The sequence below is a fragment of the Ictidomys tridecemlineatus genome, chromosome 2 (assembly GCF_052094955.1).
Source record: "Ictidomys tridecemlineatus isolate mIctTri1 chromosome 2, mIctTri1.hap1, whole genome shotgun sequence".
Classification (NCBI taxonomy): Eukaryota; Metazoa; Chordata; class Mammalia; order Rodentia; family Sciuridae; genus Ictidomys; species Ictidomys tridecemlineatus.
This window is the reverse complement of record NC_135478.1, coordinates 18,091,025-18,114,707: the sequence shown is the minus strand read 5'-3', so window position 1 is coordinate 18,114,707 and position 23,683 is coordinate 18,091,025. Positions and strand designations below refer to the sequence as shown.

The 23,683-nt window shown below is 39.1% G+C and overlaps 1 protein-coding gene across 4 annotated transcripts in view; it reads left to right on the top strand.

Annotated features, from left to right (window-relative positions):
• Positions 1-23,683, top strand: part of Lars2 (leucyl-tRNA synthetase 2, mitochondrial) — a 138,349-nt gene that overhangs the window by 21,500 nt on the left and 93,166 nt on the right. For 3 of the 4 annotated variants that reach the window (XM_005337898.5, XM_013364100.4, XM_040290066.2), the window contains 2 exons: positions 5,531-5,622; positions 7,770-7,830. In XM_005337898.5, the coding sequence (XP_005337955.2) occupies positions 5,531-5,622; positions 7,770-7,830 (153 nt within the window). Of the gene's footprint in view, positions 1-5,530; positions 5,623-7,769; positions 7,831-16,492; positions 16,532-23,683 lie in introns of those variants that run through there. The other variant, XM_040290067.2, reaches the window with a different exon arrangement.

Below are 23,683 nucleotides of genomic sequence, written 5' to 3'. Positions count from 1 at the left end.
ATCTGCCGCTCTCTGCAATGTCATGTTCCCGTTGTTCCAAATTGATATGATGTATGTCTCAAAGTATGTCTTCAATAGATGTAAAAAAGAAATGAATATCTGGAAAAATATTCTGCAGCTGCAGAAAGTACTCATACCAAGAATAAGTTAACTCCTAGGAAACTGAGACCACTCAGGTGAGCCCTAGTATATAAATCCAGATGCCAGTTTTTGTGTGTGTGTGTGTGTGGGAGTGGGGTGGGGTAAATTGCCTAGTTAGAACATGTAAGTTAGAGGTACAGTTAATTCTTTAAAAAATATATTATATATTTTTTAGTTGATGGACCTTTTATTTATTATTTATATGCGGTGACTGAGAATTGAACCCAGTGCTTCACATATGCTAGACAAGTGCTCTACTACTGAGCCACAGCCCCAGCCCCCTGCAGTTACTTTTTTAACTATGGAAGAATTAAAACAAGTTAGGGTGATAGAAAGAATTATGAATTTTAAAACCAAAAGGAGGGTTTAATGTTTTGATTTTTCTTTTTCTTTTTTTTTTTTTTTTTTGCGGCTGGGAATCGAACCCAGGGCCTTGTGCACTTGTGCATGCAAGCAAGCACTCTACCAACTGAGCTATATCCTCAGCCTGAGGGTTTAAAGTTCTAGTGAATGATTTGGATAGTCTTGGTATAGAGAAACGAAGGACAAGAAACTGAAGAAACTACAGTTTTTTGTTTTTTTTTTCCATGCAGGGCTGGGGATCAGGTCATGGTCTCTGCATGCTAAGAACATGCTCTACCACTGAACTACTTCCCCAGCCCAGAAGCAGCATCTGATGCCTAGAATGGGGTAATTAGTCTGAATAACATTTAAGAGACCAAGACATGAATGAGGCTGGCAAAGGAAGCATCTGTCACATTGTCTCTCACGTAAAAGAACCATAACAATTTTACCAGAAAATAGAATCTGCTGTCTAAGAGACAGAAGCAGGTTTGAGTATGTTGTAATCCTGCTGCAGGTCCTCGCTTTATCCCCCACCCCAACAGGAGTGAATCATTTTATAGCATAAGAGTGAGCTCTGCACCTGCTTATGGGGCTCTGGGAAGCCCAGGATATAAAATCAAGGGGACCTTTCCCAGATCACTGGATCTGACCTGTGGTGGACAGAACTTGCCACTTGACTTCATGATGCAGAAGGTCTTTCTCACTCTGTCTTCTCTTCTTCTGCCTAGTGTGAATTTTTTTTTAAAAATTTCTATAAGAATCTGAAATATTAAGAAACTTTGAAGATTTTTCTAACTTTATATTCATAGACAGCTTGGAAAACATGTGAACTAAGAATATCTTTTCATGTTCATTCCATCTGAAAACAGAAATAGAAGTGAATAAGTATATTACGTAAATCCAGACGGGTTTTTTGTGACAGTCTCTGTATTGACTTTATTTAAAAATATGGATGGCGCCTAACAGAATGTTAATAGGCAGAAACATTGAATCCGTGCCATTTTGGCAGTTCTGACAAAGACACCAAGTGGTAATTAAGTTTTCCCCTTTCTGTGGAACAGTTACACAACAGTTACATTATTCTGCCAGTGAAGCAGTCCTAAGAGACTCTCAACGCAGCTGGAAGCAGAACTCAGGTGTTGTCCGTGGAAGTATTATAGAACTTTCAAGTAATCCAGAACATGTCCCCCAGCATTGGATTTTTTCTTTCTTCTGAAACTTTAAAAGAAAAAGAGAAAGAAGTGCAAAACTGAATTGCGATCACAGGAGAGTGTTTGTCATCTATGGATCAAGCAGTATTCAAGGGAAAGCTGTGTCCCAAAGGGTACTTGTCTTAGGATTCTTGGCTGCCAGGGACTGTAACCCAATTCAGATCCTCTTAAGCAGAAAGGGAAGTTTTGATTGTTTGGTTTTACAGATCCTGATGTAACTCACAGGATCCAAGGAAATGCTGCAGGAACAGGCCCACCAGGATTGGGACCAGTTCCTTGAATCCAGCTGCAATCCAACTCTCCTAGTTCCTTCTGTTTTATTTTCTCAGACATCTCCATGAGGTGAGGCAGAGTCACCTGGAGCTCTTGGGGAGCCACGTGGACTAAGGAGAAAAGAGAGTCTCCTCTTGTCCCAGCACTCAGCCTGGCTTCAGACCAGCCTGGAATAGGAAGGATTCAGGCATATGCTTCCCCTGTAGCCAGAGGAAGGGTCTTTATGATTGGCGGTCCAGGCCAGAACCCTATGAGATTGGAAAAACAGTTTCCAGATGAAGAGATGCTGTTTGGAAGGATGAAACCCCGGGTCTGTCACATTTCACAAGAGAAAAATAGACCTCAGGTTCTCAGCTGAAGTGGGGTGTGTCCAATTAGGTTGCTAAAACTGCATGGATCTGTTCAGGGATTGGTAGAACTTTAAATAAAAAGACATATATACATATTTTCAGATTTTATAAAGAAATCCACAATATAATGTTAAATGAAAAAACGCAGGTCATAAAGTGATATATTATAAATAGGTTCTATTTCCATAGACATAAACAAGTTCCTATACATGTCTTCATGTTTGTATCTGTGTTTGAGGGTGGAGGCTTTGAAGAATACAAAGGCTGGGGTTATTGGTTATATTAAGGAGCTGGGAATGGGCAGAGTAGTGGGTGAGGGTCAGCTTGGCCTTAATTTGTCATTGTGTTGTGTTGTTCTACTTGTTAAAAGCAGTTTGTTCACGCTAAGTGAATAAGCCAGTCCCCCAAAACCAAAAGCTGAATGTTCTGTCTGATATGCAGATGGTGACTCACAATAGGGGTGGAGGGAGGAGTGGAGGTTCACTGGGGTGGACAGGGAGGAATCTGGGAAAGGTGGGGGGGGATGGGAAAGACAGTAGAATGAATCAGACATAACTTTCCTGTGTTTATATATGAATATACAACCAATGAAACTCCACATCGTGTATAACCACAAAAATGAGAAGTAATACTGCATATAATATGTCAAAATTCATTCTACTGTCATGTGTAACCCAAAAGAACAAATTAAAATCTTTTTTAAAGAAAGCAGGAAATACAGATGCAGGAACTGAAGATAGTAGCTTAGGAGTCATCTCAGGGAAGTCCAGGGCTTCCCTGATGGCTCAAACTGGGACATACAGCATAGAACCTGGCAAACCAGGCTGCCCTGGAGCAAGAACAAGCATGAGAGATCCACAGCATGTTTGTTTACTGAGCCTGTGTCCCTTTCAGAGAGCAGGTCTGGGTGAGAGACCAGTCTCCCACCACCTCCAATATGGTGACATCTACTTCAGGGCAGTGTCCTTGCCCAGGGCCATCAGACAGGCTCCTCCCTGACCAATTCACAGATGGCTGCCTTCTGCTGATGGACTGCTCTGCTCCAACCAGCTGCGACAAGAACAGCTGGGCTGCTTTCCATCGAAGCACCTGGTGTGAACCATTAACTATGTGGGAAAGAAGAACTGTTCTGTCCCTTTCTCTGAAAGGAGGGCCAAGGACCTCTCCCTTTGAGCCTGTGTGGTCTGCTCTGTTTGGGTAAAAATTTCTGATGCCTGGCACTAACCTTCTGCTGAGGCTCCCTGTAAGCAACCCACCCTTAGGGAAGTACATGGGTGTATCTCACATGAATATATGTGAAGTAGAATTTTAAGTGAGTCTTATTTCTTATGTTGTATGTCTTTAGTTGAAAATGTCCCATCCTGATGTAGGGGTAGGTGATGAGGTGGTGCCAGCAAGTGCCTCTGAATATTCATTATCCCAGGAAGTGGGAGCATGAGCTCAGGTCCTCTGCATGGTTACACACTCCCCTGCTGGCGGCAGTGGACAGCCAGTCAGATGGCCCACTGGAAGGGGCTGCTTTCTAGAAATCCTGGAAACTGGTGTGGAGAGAAGCTGTGTCTGTGGCATTGTGGCTGGATCACCTTCAGAGACTAGTGGGGACTGATGGGGCAGAGACCTGGCTGTCTGAGGCCATCCTTGGTGTCTGTAAACAGTGTTTCACGTCATTGTTTCTATATGCAGCATGTTAAGTTAGGTTTAGAGAATTTGCTATTGAAGCTGCCAACTACACTCTAGCTGATCATCCATTTGGAGAAAGGAGTTTCTTAGTGGCCTATCCTGGCTCAAAGTGGTTGCTCCTCAGTCTTGCTGGGCCACAGTTGCTTACACTTCAAATAAGGGGGTAAAATAGAGGATGTGTCTCAAAAGCATCTTTAAGCTCCAAGATCTTGAGATTTTGCTCTTAAGAGAATGGAAATATCTTATAGGAAGTGGTTTGAAGGCAGTAATCTTTAGGAATAGAAGTAATAATGGTCAACACTACACACAGCACTTTACTTACTACCTGGCAGGCACTATTCTCCGTGCTTCTCCTATATTAACTCATTTAATCCTCACGATGATCTGATGAAGTTACCAATTTATCCCCATTTATAGAAGACAGACTGAGGAAAGATGAGGAAACTACATGTAGACCATTCCTTATGCCCAAGGCATAGCTGGTAGTTTGCAATTAATTTAAAATATATAGGACATTTTACAAATTAGTATAAATTCTGCATAGGGCTTGCTCAAAAGATCTGCTTAGATACAGTCTCAGTGGTTACTATGTGGAGACCTACTGTCTGCTGCTATGTGTTCCCACATCCCTAGTAGTTGTGTATTCCCTTCCTTACTGTAGGAAGAAAGGGATGGATTTCAGGAAGAAATGGGGAGGGGGCCTTTCAAAAGAGTGTGTTGGTTCAGGTAGGGGAAAAAGAGGGAGAGGAAGAGAGAGGAACAACAGAACTCGCGGACCTGGAGTGAGCTCAGGTAAGGTGTTGAGTGACACTCAAAAGATGGGAATGGGTGCTGGACTCAGGTGAGTTCAGAAGAAAGACAGTGGCCTGGGCCTCTCTAGATGGACCTGCTTAGGTGAAGGTAGAGCTGGATCTCTGGTTATCAGTCATGGTGCACATTCAGTGCAGCTCTGTCCAACAGGACTTTCTGTGGCGATGGCATATTGTATATCTCCACCATCTGATTATGTAGCCATTGGCCATTGTGGCTATTGCATATGTGGAAAGTGGCTAATGAGCCTGAAGAACCAACTTTAAAATTTTATTTTGATTAAGCTTGAATGTATAGCCACATATATGGCTACCATATTGGACAACACAGCCCCTTAACTGGAAAATTCTGACATGAATGAGTATTTTGAAAGCCTATAAATTTTATGTGCACATATTTTTGAAATTGAAGAAAGCTTTTTGCAATTTCAGAAAAACAGTTTGGGTTCATTACAGACTACAAACAGGAAAAAGTAAAAAGTACTTATGAGAATAACTAACGACTCAAGAGATGACTGCCATTGGCGCTTTGGCGTATAACCTTAATTCTCTTCCATGCGAACATCACAGGCAGCCTGCTGGCTCTCAGACACATAGTTAGAAATCACCCAGAAGGAATCAAGAATGTTAGCAGGAGGGGATGCTGTTTGTTGCCCAGAAGAGAATACCCACATAGCTCTTAGTGATTTGCCGTGGCTTATGTTTGTCTTCTCGGTGCTAGGTCATCAACCCCATGGGATGGGATGCATTTGGATTGCCTGCTGAAAATGCTGCCATAGAGAGGAATTTGCACCCAGAAAGTTGGACCCAAAGGTATGTGTTGACAGGCATATTCAAACACTTGTATACAAAAACCTGAAACATTTTTTTTTTAGGCTATGCATGAAAAATAAAGCAAGCAAACAAAACACTTCAGCCTGCCAAGAAATAAACAGGATTGTCTGTATTGTGTTTGTCTTCTAACACACTGTGTTCTCATCTAAGAAATATCAGAGAAGGAGGGGTATTTTCATGAAGATGCTCTTTTGATGTTTGTTATTTACCAAGTTACTCTTTCTTTGAGCGTTTGCTTTTGGGAGAAAAAAGGACAGTTACATTTGTTAAATTTCTCTAATGCTTCTTGTCTTGTTGATCATAGTTTGACCTGTATTCAAACACTACATTGTAATTTCTCTAAACATTCATTTTGTCTTCATCATTGACAAGCAAAGGGAATTTAGTCAATATGGAAATACATGGCACTTGATGCTGGGTGTAACTTTCTCCCAAGCGCCACCCCCCCACCCCCCACCTGCCATCTTCCATGTACAGTGGACCAACAGTGTCCATCCCTCTTCTTCCTGGTAAAGTTTGAGCTCCTCACAAACACAGCCAAATCTTCTGGGCCTACAGCATCAGCCCCTTTTACAAAGACTTGAGACCTTTTTCTCCTCACTCCTCAGAGATGTAAAAGGGCACTTCCTGGGTTTGTCCCCAGTGTCTTTCACCTCCCTCCGCTTTCCCTTGTTCTAGAAAGGCTACTTTCTAGAACTATTGGACTTCTACTGTTATATCTACTTTTCTTTTCTTCTTCTTAACCTCTAGTTTCTATTCTTCCACTTATGGTGAATTCTAGATTAATAGGAGTAATTAAAAAAGGAGATGATATTTTAAATAAAATGATCAAATATACTTCAAATTTGATGTAAGCTATAGTAGGGGTTGGGAAACTATGACCTATGGGCCAAATCCACCCCTACTTCTTTATATAAATAAAGTTTTATTGGAACACAGTTATGTGCATTTATTTATATATTGCCCCTCGCTGCTTGCATGATACAATGGTGGAGTTGAGTAGTTGTGTCAGAGACTATGTGACTTACAAATCTAAAAACATTCCTCTAGCCTGTTACAGAAAGTTTGGTGCCCCTTTAGTATAGTAGTTAGCACCTAGATGTGAATCCTGCCTTTCCTTCTTGCTAGCTGTTTATTCTGAGCACATTTCTTAACTTTTCTGTGCCTTTGTTTACCTAGCTATAAAACTAGGATAGTCATAATTCCTACCTCATGTGACTAGATAAAGATTAGCACTTTTCTACAAAGTGTTTGGCTCATAAATAAGCTATTATTAGCTAATCAGAGATGACATAGAAGACTTTTCATGGTTTTTCATATTTTCAAGTCTGCTTGAATTGAAAGAGGCAGCACTGAAATGTGTTAGTCCTTTTAAAAAATGATGCATTTCCTTATTCCATATTATAAATCAATTAACTCAGTTTCCTCCCTACTTCATAGATATTGAACAGTTTTAGTTTTCATTTTTTGATTGACAAAGTACTCTTATGATTTTCTTTGAATTCCCGCAATTTGTACATTTAGATTTTTAATTTTCTTATAGTTCTTGGGATTGAACCCAGGGCCTCGTACATGCTAGACAAACATTCTATCGCAAGCCATATCCCCAGCTACCTGCCACATTCACACACTTTTTTTTTTTTTTTTTTTTTTTAATTTTGAGACAAGCTCTTCACTAAATTGCCCATGCTGGCCTCAAACTTGCAGTCCTCCTGTATTGGCCTTCTGAGTTGCTGGGATTATAGGCATCCACCACTATACCCAGCTCTAATTACTTTAAGACTTGTAATTGTTTGACTTAAATCTGTGCTAAATTCAGGCATGTGGATAGGCCAGGAGTTGTTGTCTATCTGATTGGCCCAGGAAGGAGCATCTCCCAATTTCTATTGATTGCGTATGTCTCCAAATAATGAGTCTCTTCTAATCCAAGAAGATAGTAACTCTCAAAAAAGAAAAAAAAAAAGTATTTTCTAATACATTGGTATTTTCACTGATTCTTAGTGGTTATTTTATTTCTTTTTTGCCAGAGCAAAATAACACTTAGAGCCCCTCCATGTTCTCAAAGAATAGTTTCTTTATGGTTTTAACCCCTCTCAAAATCAAACTTGCTTTCCTTTGTTTCACAGTAATATTAAACACATGAGGAAACAGCTGGACCAACTGGGCCTGTGTTTCAGCTGGGACAGGGTAAGTCAGCCCTTCCTCTTGGGAGGTCAATATTCTCAGGAAGGGTCTGATTGAGGGGACTCTTGTTTGGATTGGGAGAAGAGAAGGGAGGGAGGTGGGGAGCTGGAGGGAAGGACTAGCTCTCCACAAATACCAAAGTATCCTGAGTGGATAATTTGTCTGCAAACAAGTGATTTTCTTTGGGATTAAGCTAAGAGAATTAACTTCTTATTTAACTATGTTTATTTTGTGTGTGTGGCAAAAGCTTTGAACAAGGATTTCTTTTGCTCTCTGCAATGGTTTAAAAAGTCTGTTAGAATCTATATAAAAGTGATTAAATACCAGCCCACTGGTCCTTTAGGTAATTAGTGTTGTTGATTGACCATTTAGTTACATTTTTGTACCAAGTTCATAATTGAGGCTCATAACAGCCTATAATGATTCAGTCACATATTACCTTTTTGGTGTATAACAGTTTTAAACTGTTATGCCCCCGCAAACAGTGGAAAATTCCAGACCCAGGAGGAATTCATGGAAGATTGTGAAGTGTCTTTCAAAGCTCTGGTCAGAGACTACTTCTTAGACACGAAGGAGTACCTGTTAGATATGGTGGACTGCTGCTTGTCCCCTCCACTAAGGGCCCCTTCCATGCCATGATACCTCTCAGCATCTCCCGTACTCCACAGAATATTGGGGTTTCATTGCTTGTCCCATTAAGTTTATAGCCCTTTACTCAAGGGAGCCCTGAAATAAACCTAGGTGAGGTCTCTTCCTCCCCCAACAATTTCTTAAATGATTAAAATTTAATGAGTACAGTGAAAAAGCCTTGAATTTTTTTTCATCACTCCTTTAGATTAAGGAGGGTTCAAATCAATTTCTAATTGCACCTCGGATGCCCTTTCTATCACTGAGTTGCAAGACCATCAGTGTTTCATTTGACAGAGGTGTTAAAAAGGCCTGGTGTCTGGGCCAGGCTGTCCTAAGGTGTTAGTGGAAAATCATTGATAGAGAATGAAATACAATCTCATGCAGAGAGAGCTGAGTCATGTCCAGAACATGTTACATGTTAATATTCCTTAAGGGAAAAGGTAGATTCTCTAGCCCCCTAGAATGATAACTGACCTAGTCCTATACAGGAGAGTCAAACATAAATGACTTGAAAATTTTTTCCTGATTATCATAGAATATTATACAGAAAAGTATAAAGAACATAGTATAGCTAAGTTAATATCCTGGTATGGTTCCTTGTGTTCTTTTATTCTGCAATTATAAACATTTATATGATTTACTTTTATAAAATTTAATTTGGTGTGTGTGTGTGTGTGTGGTACTGAGGGTTGAACCCAGGGCCTCGTGTACACTGTTCAAGTAGTTCATAACTGAGCTATGCCCTTTCTTATATAATGCATATTTTAAAATCTTGCTTATATTTTACCTAGTATTCATGAATATTTCACATTTTGTTAAATATTCTTTGAAAAAGCTATTTTTGCAGCTATGGATTTTTCCTTTTTATGAATATAACTTTTAAAATCTATCCCTTATTCATATGCATTTAGATAGATTCTAATATTTCTGCTATAAATACAGGTTCTCAGTCCCTCTTTGGCAAATCTGAAGTCCAGAAAGCTCTGAAAAAATGAAAGTATTTTTGTAACATATTGGACTGCAACACCTGACCTGAATTGATATTTCCCTTAAAATTAATATTCAAAGATTTTAAAGTAGGAATAGTAAAGTTATCAGCTATTATCCCAGACCTAGTTAGGTAATTGTACTGTTATTTTTGTTTTAATATCCAAAAAAGGTCTTAATTCTAAAACACATTGGGCAGCAGGGGTTTCACATAAAGGATTTTGAACTTCTGGTGCTATGGCCAAACATCACTGCTCTCTACTGCTGTCCCCGATGGTTGCTGTGCCAAATGCCATGTAGGTTATGATTATCTCAAGGCTCTAAAAGCAGATACTTTTACTGATGTCATTTTATGGCTGGTCACCCAGTTGGCAGGCTGGGGTAATCCACTGACCACACTATGGCTGCTCTGCACATTCTCCACACTTGAAGCAGAAATCTAAAATCTCAAAAAACAAAAACAAGAATAGGCTTAAGACTGGTAGTACTTAGTGCCAAATTATCCTCCATAAAGGTTGTATAGGCTTACACTCCCAAGATACTGTGCAGTGTTTCATTGTTTCATTTGTATTTCTTTTATTATTTGTGATAGGAGGGGTGGTTTTTTTTGTTGTTGTTGTTTGTTTGTTTGTTTGTTTTGGTGGTGCTGGGGATTGAACCCAGGGCCTTGTACATGCAAGGGAAGCACTCTACCAACTGAGCTATACCCTCAGCCCTTGATAGGAAATTTTTTTCACGTGTTTAATGAATGTTTGAATTTAGGGTGTATGTGAATGATCTAATCAAATCTTTTGCCCATATAGGTAGAGGATATTTGTCCTTTTCTTCCTTCTTTCCTTTTTTTGTTTTGGTATTGGGGATCTAACCCAGGGCTGTTTTACCACTGAGCTGCATCCCCAGCCCTTTTTTATTTTTTTATTTTGAGATGGAGTCTTGCTAAGTTGCTTAGGGCCTTGTTAAATTGCTGAGGCTGGCCTAGAACTTGTGATCCTCCTGTCTCAGTCTCCTAAGCCACTGGGATTACAGGTGTGCTCACTCCACCTGGCTTATATTTCCTTTTCTTAATGATTTTTATTTTGTTACAAATACTACTTTTTCTATATTATCAATTGTTTCTGAGTTAGGGTTTTATGAGTCATTTTTGTATTTTCCAATAATCCTTTTTCTCCTCATTGACTAAAAGGCTACCTTTATTGTAGAATAGAGTCTTTTATACTATCATTAAACACTAAGTTCTATTTCTATTTATTTGATCTACTTGTTATGTCTTTATGAAACTACTTTTTGACTATAATTGCTTTATAACTCATTTTAATACCTGACAACAGAAGTTTCTTCATTGTATATTAACAGTGCCATTTCTATTTTTTTGTGTTTCTGTTTCCCTGATATGTTTACCCATTTTAAAAAATAAAATAAACAATTTGGGCTTTATTTATTGATTTCTTTTGGTATATCAATTGGTAGATGTAATTAATCTAAAAATCTAAAATACAAGCAAAATACATGGAGAAATCTCTTGACTTATCTGGAATCTTTGTGTCTAATAGTAAAGTGAAAATTATTTTCATAACATACTTATTTTCCAACTAGACTTTTTAAAACATAGCTTTAAGTGTTCTTCTTTTGTCATAGTATTTGAAATTTGGATTTTTTTCCTCTAGAGATTTAAAAAATATTAATTCTATTTTGTACTCTGCTAAGAGATAATTTTAAGGGTTTTTGTTTTGTTCTTAAACAACACATCCTTGGTATCAACATAAAAAATAAAGCAGTATATTTTTCTTGGTCCCCTTGTAACATAAAGAAAGTAGTGGGCTGGGGATGTGGCTCAAGTGGTAGCGCGCTCTCCTGGCATTCATGTGGCCCGGGTTCGATCCTCAGCACCACATACAAACAAAGATGTTGTGTCTGTCGAGAACTAGAAAATAAATATTTTAAAAAAAAAGAAAGTAGTAACACTTCCACTTTCTTAATCTATTCTAAGGGTTTGTTTTTGTTTGTTTTTATATTCTGAGATCCTAGGCCTAATGTACTGTTGTGTTACAATTTTTCAGATCATGTCTATTTCTTCAAACATTATATTTAATATTTGCTTCCAGTTTTATAATCATATCCATAACAATTAGTTAAATTTAATGATCTTAAATTCAGTGCTTATCAGTAGACCTTTTACAACTGTCCTTTAAAAACTGTTTTTTGCATCTTGTTTTAAGTCTTCCTTCGGATCCTCTAACATCACTCACTGTTTTCATAACCTAGAATGACTCTGCTGAATATGAATAGCAATATTTTGGTTTTATCTTTTTATATTTTTTCTTTCACATTTTGTGGTGGATCTCAGTCAATTTTCTTCTTTTTTTAATACTTACAGGCTCACAGGAAGTTGTCAGGATCATAACAGAAATCATTTGGCAAAATATAATATTGAAATCAGGAAATTGATACCAGCATAATACTAGTAACGAGAGCACAAATCTTATTCAGATTTCTTCGGTTTTTACTTGTGGTCACTTGTGTGTTCATATTTATGATAGTAATAGTAGTTGTTTTATGCAATTTAATCACATGTAGAGATTTACGTAGCCACCACTACCTGACCCATTGTCTTTTGATGGAGAAGTCTAAGGCCAGCCAGAATTGTGTCTGTGTGTATAGTAAGTACTCTTTCTACTCCATGTTGATGCTTGTTGGGTTCTTTCTTTCTCTGCCTTGGCCATTTGACATTCTCATCAGAATGTATCTCAGAGTCAGTCCTTTGGCTTTAATTTGCTTAGGGCTTGGTCTATGACTTGTGATCCATAGTTGAGGGTGGGATCTTTCCTGTGGGGCTTGCATGGAATCCTCTGCAGAGTGCTGACCATACCTGTGCACTCACTGACCTTCATGAGTTTGATTTCCCAGGTCTGTCATGATTTTGGTCATACACTAAGATTTTGGTCATCTTTTTTTTTCTCTGCCTTCTAGAAGAACTACTCATGTTTGGTTTCACTGGTTCTGTTTATGTAGAATCAATGTTGTTTAGCATAGCTTTTAGTAGAAATATTAATTTTGCTGTTATATTTTTAGATTTATTAGAATTTTTCCTTATCTTGTTCAATTCCCATTTTCTTTCTCAGGAAAAGAAGTGGTGCTTTTTCTAGATCAGCTCCTGCTGCTGCTTCCCCCTCTCCTCCTCCTCTTTCTCCCCTCTTCATCTCCACCTCTTCACCTTCTCTCCTCCTTCTTCTTCTCCTCTTCCTTCTCCTCTTCCTCCTCCTCCTTCTTCTCCTCCTCCTACTCCTTCTTCTTCTCCTTCTCCTCTTAGTCATCTGTTAAGACCCTTTATCTTCAAAAGTATTCTTCAACACAAGGAAATGCTCTTGAAAATGTGTTTTGGCTTCTTATAATAAGTCTTGTTTTACAGTTTGGAATGCTATGTTCTCCTCATTTGTTCCAGAATCTTGTAGACACTTTGTGGACTGCTCCCTTCCCCCATTCCCAAGTAAGGTGGACTAGTATACCAATTCAGAGATCCCTTCAGCCCCAGGGGAGGGGAGGGGAAGCGCTGTTGTACTCTCTGCATCATTCCCTTAGGTCTGGGTTTGGAGAACCTACTGCTCTGGTGCATCTTTCTCTTAGGTCTGACCTTTGCTCAGTTGGTGTCATGGATGTACTCTGAACATGAGTGCTCAAAGTGCTGCTGAACCACCATGCCAGAGGGGTCCAATTTATAGACTTTGCCTCTGCCCAGAGCCCTATGGCCTCCTCTGCCTTCCCCTTTGAGAGCCCTGCTTCTCAAGAATCAGCCAGTTCCTAAGAAGGGGATATGCTTTTGGCTTGTGGCATTTTTCTTCTGGACCTATTTGCTATAATTCCTTGGCATTTCTGGCATGTTGATGAACCTTCTGTTGTTCCCAGCATTGGCATAGCCCTGTTGAACACCCTCACCTCCATCTTTATATTCTGTTAGTCATTTTAATGAGAGTAATGGAAGCAAGTTTAGATGTGTGTGTTCATGATGCCCTCTTGCCCAAAAGTCCATAAGCATTTTTTGATTAAACCTTTGCATCTGCTTGGTGCATACAAAGCATCAAAGTGAGGAGAGAGAGGAAACTGTTTATTGAATTGTTGAGGCAAATCTGTCCCCTTCACAAACAATATTCCTAAAGTCTCATTAAAAAATAAAAATAAAAAGATCATTCAGCAGATGGCTAGCCAACAATTAAAAGAATTTTTTAAATAGAGTGGCTCAGAAATGTTATCTTCCTCCTCCAGACAGAAAGCCATCTTTAAACCCAACTCGTGACAGCCTTCTTCCTGCCTCTCCTTGGGCGAGGAGTCCCATAGAGTGGTCCTGCTCTTGAAATGCATCCTTACATAAAAAGCTTAATTCTCTGGATTGAAAAACATGTATGCATTCCTGGAATAAATGCATTTCTGGTGAGCCAGAATGGTAATCAGACATCCTCTCTTAGCATGATACTGTGTATCACTTTCTCAGATGTTAGTCCCCAAACAGCTTGTATCATACTGAGGAGAAGGAAAGTAACAAATTGGAAGCTGAATGTGAATAGTTGAACATGTACTGAGAGAAGAGTAAAGAAATGAAATTTCAAACTGTGCATTAAGAGAGAAAGGTGGGGTGGAGAGTAGGATGTTTGTGGAACACTCAGTCCCTTTTGGGACTAGTCAGCAGCCTTCCTGAGAAGGTATGAATTGCATTTGTGTTAGTCAGCTTTACATTACTGAAATACCTGAGACAATCAACTTACAAAGAGAAAAGGTTTATTTTGGTTCACAGTTTTGGAGGTTCTAGTTCATGATTTGATGGGCCCAATAGCATTGGGCCTGTGGCAAGTCAGCATGTCATGGTAGGAAGCATGTGGCATGGCAAAGCTGTTTATCTCATGGCCAGGAACAAAGAGAAAAGAAAAAGCAACCAGGGACCCACAATCCTCTTTGAGGACACCCTCTTCCATAACCTAAAACCTCCCACTAGACCCTATCTTCTAAAGGTTCACCCACCTCCAAATAGTGCCAAACTGGAGATGAACACCTGGTCTTTAATATATGGGCTTTGGGGGACATTTAAGATCCAAACTGTAGCAGCTTTCTATATTTTAAGGTTCAATTATAACTGGGTGATAATGAACTGACCCACAGGGATGGTTTTGTGAGTTCTATTTCATGTTACAGAGTTAGCCTCTAAGTCATTTGATGAGGCCCTTTGAAGCCAATGTGGCTCTGACTTTGATCTCTGCCACCTCCCTAGTGTCCTGGTGCCTGAGGTGGTTCTGGTGATGATTCTTGATTGGAATAGACTCGGGCCTGGTTTTCATCAGGAATCATCTGAACAGTCATTTTAGGAACAGTCCCTAGGAGTTCCCTTCAAAATCAGACAAGTATAAAAAGAAAAAGAAAGAAAAAAAGCACAAACCAAATAAGATTCAAAGTATTGACTGGAACTTTCCAGAGGAGAGCCTTGTTGTTTGTTTATGGTGCTTACTGAGCAATCTCCAAACAACCATACTTCATTGAAAATTAAAGCAAAGAGGGAATATTCCAGGACTGAGCATAAATGATGTTTGGATTAACTCAACTCTTCTGGTTTTCTGTCAATGACGTAATCAAAAGTTGACTATTTTCTGAGTTTATTGCAGAGATCTTTCGTTTTTATTTGCACTCATTTTTATTGTGTTTGTGTCTGATTTCTTTCTCCTATTCTGTCTCAGTCTTCTGTAATTCTTGTGCCCAGCAATAAGGTTGACTGCTTTGCCTATTTCTAGGCCAGGCGAGCCAGAATTGCTGCCCCCTAAGACTATTATCCATTAAAACAAACTGAAGTGTGACCTTGTACTCTCCCCACGAGCTAAGAGGGACTTGTCTGCAGAACTATGGGAGAGGTCACATGTGAAGGGAAGCCAGGGATGGCAGAGCCACATGAGTGCTGTACTCTACCCGCATTTCTCATGAGAATAGGGCTTTGGGTGACTTTGACCTCTTTCAGGTTTTGACTATCAGTACCTTAAAGCCTGCATAAAGTAGGGTGGCTTCTTAAGGTCATGGCATCCGTAGCACATGTATCTTCATTTCTGTTTCTCTCTGTTCATGATACAATTCCATCTGTAAAAAAATTTAGTATATGTTGCTAAAAATGCAAAGTCTCTTATCTGTCTTACTTGCTCATTTTCTTGTAATCACAACTTGAATATCACAGCATAGAACAGTTAACAGTACCTTAGGTCATGGAATACCAGTTTGCACATTTCTGTAGTTATGTTAGATATCTTTTTTTTTCCTACTGTGAACTCATTTGCTTGAGTCTGCAAGTCTTTGTTTGAGCCTTTCTTCCCCACCCACATGTTGTTATGATGGTGGAGGAGCATACCCTTTTTCCATCCCCAAAACAGTCTCTTTGCATCATCCATACCTGAGTTTATTTTCAAAGACAGCCAATTTATATAATTGCAAAGTGAAAATTATTATTGTTCTCGGAGTGCTTTGCCACTTCATGTAGAGGACTGTCTGATAGGAAGGACTCGACTCTAAGAAATAATGAGGCCTCCAGAAGAATAGGGAGATATATATTTTTAAAATTTTTTAAAAAATCTTTAAAGAATAGCTTAAAACAAAAAGAACTTGGGAGCCAAGCCGGTGAGCACCTGAAAACATGGTCGAGAAGCTTCCATTGTGAGAGCCCTGAGCTGGTTGCCTTGACAACTGGTAACAGGCAGTGGGAGTGCTTTACTCTCGTAGTCCCCTTTCAAGTCCTCACAGAGGTGAAGCAGTTTGTCTGGCAGATCTCTGGCTCTGGATTACTGGTTCTCCCTCAGAGTCATTTACCAGAAGATTTCCCTTTGGTTGGGACCGGATGTTGGGAGGGGACAGTGTTATCTTTATTATAGCTGAAATGACTTGGCTGGTTTTCTCTGGGCACTTACCTGTTTATTTACAGGAAGGTCCATGCTGCTGCAGAATGGTTGGTGTTCCGATCTGTGCCATCATCCTGAGGTCAGGACCTTGTCTCCTCATTAATAAGTGGCACCCACCCAGTTGACCTTTGTGATCAGGCCAGCTCAGTGCTTGCCAGTCTGAAACATGGAAGGTGAGTTTTTCTTCGCCTCTGCCAAGGTAGTAGTTTTCTTGGACTTTTTGACCCTACCTAAAGAAAGAGGTCTCCTGAGGATGCTCAGTAAATGTGGCTATTTAAGGAAATTCTTTGTTTTGTCCACAGTCCCGGATGGTAGTCATGAGCCCATGCAGGCTGTCCCTATCAAAGGGGACATCTGACTAATGGAAGAAAACTTCCCCATTTAATGCTTGATACTTGTTTTCAGGAGGCAAGACCTATGCCTATCTTGAAGGCCTGGGTTTTGGTGATGGATCGTGCCTTTAACACATGGTCAGCATGATCTATTTCCCCTCTGAGCCATGGCTTCTTTCCAGGAGAATGCTTCTTGTTATTGGGAGACATTAGATTACTCTTTAAATGCCTTTGAAAAATAAGGGCACAAATCTCTCTTCCTACGGCTGAATTAGCCTGCAGATTAGTTTTGCACATCAGCCAGCTACAAGCTCTGATAGAATGCATGAGTGTGAATGGATGGTATAGTGAGCTTTAGGTATGGTGGAAGCAATATTTAAAAGGTCTGGAAGATGAAGTCGTTATTTCATGAAAATAACAAAGATGATTTTTTTAGTGTACTTAGACCAGAATGAGCACCAGAATCACCAGGAGAACTTGTTTAAAACTTAGATTTCTAGGCTCCACCCCCCCAGAATTTCAGTGATTTTGTTTCTCTAGAAAGAAGAAACATAAGAAAGAGTAAATATAAACAAATAATAAAATCAAAACTTAAAAAATAAGCCTGGCACAGTGGCTTATGCCTGTACATAGTCCCAGCTACTCTGGAAGCTGATGTAGGAGAGTCCCTTGAGCCTAGGAGTTTAAGGACAGCCTGGTCAACACAATGAGACCCATCTCCAGAAAAAGGAGGGCCAAGAGGCAGATAAATATTAGACAGTATTTTTCTAAATACAGGGATTATTTTTATTTATATTTATTTTTATCACTTCCTTTCACTATAAAATATAGACTAGAGCATAAACCATGTACATATAGCTTAATACATTGTCACATCGAAATAAGCAAGGCACAGTGGTGCATACCCATAATCCCAGCATTTTGAGAGGCTGAGGAAGGAGGATAGTGAGTTCAAAGCCAGCCTCAGCAACTTAGTTAGGCCCTAAGCAATTTAGCAAGATCCAGTCTCAAAATAAAATATAAAGAAGGACTAAGAATTTGGGGCTCAGTGGGTAAGTACCCCTGGATTCAATCCCTGCCACCAGAGGGGGAAAAAAAGAAAGAAAACATCACCAGCTCCCAGAAGCTCAAAATATGCCCCCCGCCCTTTTATACTCCATCTCTCCTCACTGCAGGTGACCTCTGTTTTGACATTCATGATCATTACTGATAGTACTATATTTAGTTTTACCACCTACATATGTGTTTCTTTTAATTTTTTTTCCAGATGATTTTTTGTTGTGGTAATATGCACATAACATAAACTTGACCATCTTAACCAGTTCAGTGGTATCAAGTACATTCATATTCTTGCTCAGGTCTCTTTACCTGTATCTCTAGAACTCTTTATTTACATCTGTGTTTTGTTTGATTTTTTTTTAACAGATGTTAACAAAAGTTACAGAAATTGAATTACTTGGTATGTGTTCTTTGATGTCTACCTTCTTTACGACAGTTTTTCTTCAGTTTTTTATTATAAAAATAAAATTTTTTCAAACATTCAGAAAGGTTGAAGAAATAGTACAACCACCATATGCTTTCTGCCTAGATTCAATAACTGTTGCCATATTTGCTTTTGTATAAATTCATTTTATTTTTTTCTCTGAATTATTCAAGTGTGACTTGTAGACCTCATGGCACGTTACCCTGTGTACTTAGCATTCCTGTCTCCTATTAACCACAGTGCTGTTTAGACAACCCAGAAAATTAACAGTAACTCCATAATATCTAATCTCCAGTCTATATGTGAATTCTCACTTGTCCCAGGAAAGTCTTTTATTGCTGGTTTTAATCTAGACAAGTCCCCTGCATTTGTTAACCATTGTCACCACAGCAAAGTACCATAAGGCTCGCCTCTTAAAACAGTGTAAACTTATTATCTCACAGCTTCTGTAGGTCAGAAATCTGGGTGAACTCATTGGCGACATCTGCCAGGGTCTTACAAAGCCACATTCCAGGTGTAGACAGAGCTATGTTCCTTACTGGATACTCTGGGGGGAAATCCACTTCCAAACTCATTTGGGATATTGACTGAATTCATCTCTTCAGCATTTGTAGGGTGGCTCCCTGTATCCCTGCCACTGTTGACCAGGGCTGGTCCTCGCTCCTGGAGGCTGCCTACATTCCTCCTCCAGCTTTCCACAGGGCCCTCTAATAATACATTCATTCCCATTTATACTATAAATCTTTCTGACTCCAGTTAAAGAAAGATACCAATTTTTATAGGCACATTTGATTATTATGTGCTCACCTGAATAATTGAGTATACGCTCTATTTTAATTATAGCTGTAAAAACCTTTTTGCCATTTTATAATGGCATGAAAGCTATACACATTCATTTGAAATGGTACTTTGAATTTTGAAATTTGGTCTCTTCCCAGGTTAGCAATATGTACTATGATACTCTCTGTAGATGCTGGGTAGCTACAGCAAGCAAAAGTTCCCAGTCAGCTGTGATCACAAGAGAAAGAGCTGATATGTGCAGTTTTGCTAAGCTGTGCTCTTTGGTAGTTTAGATGTATGTATTTGCATTTGATTTTTTTTTTTTTTTAAGGCAGGGCCTTGCTAAATTGCCCAGGCTGGCCTTGGGCTTGTGATCCTCCTGCCTTACCCTCCTGAGGTATGTGCCACCAGCTGGCACCACTGCCTCTCTTAAAGAATTATTCCATCCATCGCTTTCTTTTTATGTTTAAAAGTAAGTTTTAGGGGGCTGGGGTTGTGGCTCAGTGGTAGAGTGCTTGCCTAGCATGTGTGAGGCACTGGGTTTGATCCTCAGCACCACATAAAAAATAAAATAAATAAAGATATTGTGTCCATCTTTTAAAAAAATCTTAAAAAAAAGTAAGTTTTAAAAGTGGCTGATCATCTCCTGGCTCCTTTAGCTTTAAAATAGTAGTTAGAGGCCATTTCTAAATCCCACCCATCTTCACCCAGAAACTAGCATTGCTTTGCTAACAGTGATGACTCCATCAACCACTAGGGCCAAGGCAGTGGCTGCAATGCTACAATGAGGCTTTACCTACATGAGTTCCTGAATTTATGAGGCAGACAGCAGCTGTTGCCCAATGTGCCACCTTCTTCCCTAAACCACCTCAAGCTGCAACCACAACTTCCATGGTTCCTCGTTATTTCTTTTCTCCTGCGTTTGCATTTTTGAATTATCATATTTTCATCTTTGGGTAGATTTATTAGGACATATCTCATTGTAAATCAAGGAGTATCTGTATATGTAGAACTCCCAAAACTCAACAAGAAAAACCTAAACAACCTTTTTCAAAAATGAGTCAAGAACTTAGATGCTACTCCAAAGATAAGATGTTCAGCATCACTGATCATTAAGAAACTGCAAATCAAAACCACAGTGAGATACTACCTCACTCCCATTAGGATGGCTACTATCAAAAATGAAACAAAACAGAAAATAACAAGTGTTGATGGGGACATGGAAATATTGGGATCCTTGTGCATTGTTGGTAGAATGTAAAATGATCCAGCTTCTGATGAAAACAGTACAGCAGATCCTTCAAAAGTTAAAAATAGGATTACCAACAACTATCAGCAATTCCACTTCTGGGTATATCTCCCCAAAATTGAAATCAGGGTCTCAAAAAGATGTGTACACTAATGCTCTGTTGCATTATTCACAATAGCTAAAATGAGAGGTAACCCAAGTATCCATCAGTGGACGAATGGCTAAACAAAATGGCATATACACATACAGTGAAGTATCATTCAGTTTTTTAAAAAAAGGGGTATTGGCATAGTGGTATATCATAGATTAAAATTGTAGACATTATGCTAAATGAAATAAGCCAGTCGCAGGAAGACAAATTGTATGGTTCCATTCACATGACGAACCTAGAGTGATCATATTCATCGAAACTGAAGGAAGAATGATGGTTCCCAGGAACTAGGGAGAGAGGGAATTGGGACTTACAGTTTAATAGGCATGAAGTTTTAGTTTGCAAGATGGAAAGAATTCTGGAGATGGATGGTGGTGACAGTTGCACAATAATAAGAATGCACTCAATTCCACTGAACTGTATATTTTAAAATGGTTAAGATAGTGAATTTTTAAGTCATGTACATTTTACCACAACTTAAAAATATTGGTAGGGGGGACACTTTGGGCTGTGAAAATAAAAGCTGGAAAGCTGTTCCCTATGCAGAAAGGATAAAAATTGCTCAAGGACATAATATTTCAAAGTCCAACAATAAGCTACTAACTCCATAAGATTGTTTAAGGTGCTCCAACTCAGCCCCCTTTCTCTTCTTCATATTCTTGTTGTCCTCCCTCTCCCCTCATTCCTCCATTTTGCCTACTTTGACTTCTATACTTTCTCTCAAAGAAATAGTCATTTGTATATGTTCATTTTTCTATCCACTTTTCTGTTTTAATTTCATAACCAGAAATCTTGCTAACCCCTTACTAATTCCAATGTCTTTTGCAGATTCTTGACAGTTTTCTGAGTCCATTAATACAGATTTCTCTTCATTTTTTTAGGTCCTAAATTTTTGTTACCAATGTTTGAAAAAAAATTCAGTCTTTTTTTATTACATGATTTCAGTTTGGATAAATACTTTTCATCAAGTTGAGATAGTTCCCTCTGTCTGATTTTCTGAGTTTTTATCATGAACGGGTGTTGAATTTTTGTCAGATGCTTCTTCTGCATCAAATGAATTGATTTTTCTTTAGCCTCCTGAGATGATAGATTGATTTTGAATACTGATTTAACCTTTCATCTTTAGTATAAGCCCCACTTGGCCAGGGTATATAAATACTACAGTTTGCTCAATTCTATTCACTAATATTTTGTTGAGAATTTTGCGTCTGTATTCACAAAAGTATTGGTCTATAGTTTTTGGTTCTTGGGATGTCTGTCTGGTTTTGATATTAGGGTAATACTGGCTTCAGAACAACTTGGGAGGTGTTCCGACTTCTATTTTCCAGAAGAGAATATAAAGATTAAGAGTTAATTCTTTAAACATTGGGCAAAATTCTCCAGTGAAATCGTCTGGTCCCAGGAATTTGTTTTTCTAGAGGTTCTTAATTATGACTTCAATTTCCTTAGTAGCTATAGGCTATTCCAATTATTTGTTTCATATTGGGTGAACTGTGGTATTCTATGCTCCTTGAGGAATTGGTCTATTTCATCTTAGATGTCAGATTCATGAAGGTAGAGTTGCTAATGGTATTCTATTTTCTTTTGATGTCTATGGAGTCTAGTTGTCTTATTCCTGATATTAGTAATTTGTTGCTTCTGGTTTTTCTTTGTTAATTTTATTGATCCCTTCAAAGAATAAATCTTCTTGTTTGATCAATTTTCCTATTGTTTTTCTAATTTCAATTTCATTGATAACCACTTTCTTTATATTTTCTCCCTTGTTTACTTTGAATCGATTTTGTTCTTAATTCGGTCACTGATTTGAGACTTCTAACATAAGCACTGCTTTAGCTGTGTCCCAGAGAATTTTACCTCTTTTATTTTAATTCTCATTTCATTAACTATGTTCTGAAAATTTCTTCCAAAACTTCCTCTTTGACTCATGGATTCTTCTGATATGTGTTTAGTTCCCAAATATTTGGTATTAGGGTAATACCAAATATTACCTGATCTTAATTTCTCGCTTGATTCCACTATGAGAATCAGAGAATATAATGTGTATGATTTCAAGGTGTTTTTTGAGTTTGCTTTTTTTTTGCACAGGGATTGAACCTAGAGGCACTTAACTACTGAGTCATATCCCCAGCCCTTTTTATTTTTAGATTTTTTTTTTAGAAACAGGTCTTGCTAAGTTGCTCAGTGCCTTGCTAAGTTGCTGAGTCTGGCTTTGAACTTCGATCCTCCTGCTTCAGCCTCCTTCACTGCACCACCACAACTGGCTATGACTTCCATTCTTGAGGTTTGTTTTATGGCCAGGGATATGATTTGTCGTGGTACCTTGCCGAAGTCTGGCTTGGCACAAATCAGGAGCCACTTGTCAAAAAGAAACTAACTTTATTTTTAGAACTACAAACGCCAAACAAAACAGCTCCAGGGAAAAACCCTCAGAGCCCAACTGCCACCACCGGCTTCCACAAGCCTCTCCTCACACCAACCTCATCACCTCCCACAATCCTCCTGCTCTTGAGGCCGATTGGCTGGGTTGCGTGGGCAGAGCCAAAGAAGTCACCCAATGAGCAGCTCCGTGGAGGAGCCAATCAGCTAGATGTTGCTGGGGCCGCTGTGAGCCAATCATCAGCTGGCAGTCTGAAGGGCAGGGAAACAGCCCAATGAACATCACCGCAGAGGAGCCAATCAGCTAGATGTTGCTGGGGCCACTGTGAGCCAATCATCAGCCGGCAACTGGAAGTTTGCTGGCAGCTGGATCATCAGCCGGCAGCTGGAAGTTTGCTGGGGCCCCTTTGGCTGTGGCTCTCAACATCACCTGACTTGAGAACAATGTGTATCCTGCTATTGCTGGGTGTCTTGTTCTCTAAATGATCAGTTAGTTCTTATTGGGTGATAATGAACTCTTCTGTTTCCTGTCTAGTTAGGTTCTACTGATTGTCGAGAGAGAACTGGTGAAGTCTTAACTGTAACTGTGGACTTGTTCACTTCTCCTCTCAGTTTTATCACTTCTTGCTTCACATAGGATTGCTCTGTCTTCTTGCTGATTAATCTTTTCATCATGGCATGATGCCCTTCTGTTACTGGTTTTGCTTTGAAGTCTGTTTACCATATTTTACTGTGAAGTGCATTTTTCTTTGAAACATACATGCAGCATGCTTTATGATATGCTAATATAACCCCTCCCCTTAGTCTACTTTATCGTATATCAATATAAACACTCTTTGATTTGATTAGTTTTTGCCTGGCTTTCTTTTTTCAACCTTTTAGTTTCAGTCTGCCTATATCATTATATTTGAAGTGGATTTCTCATAAACAGAATATCCTAGCATGCACAAGGCC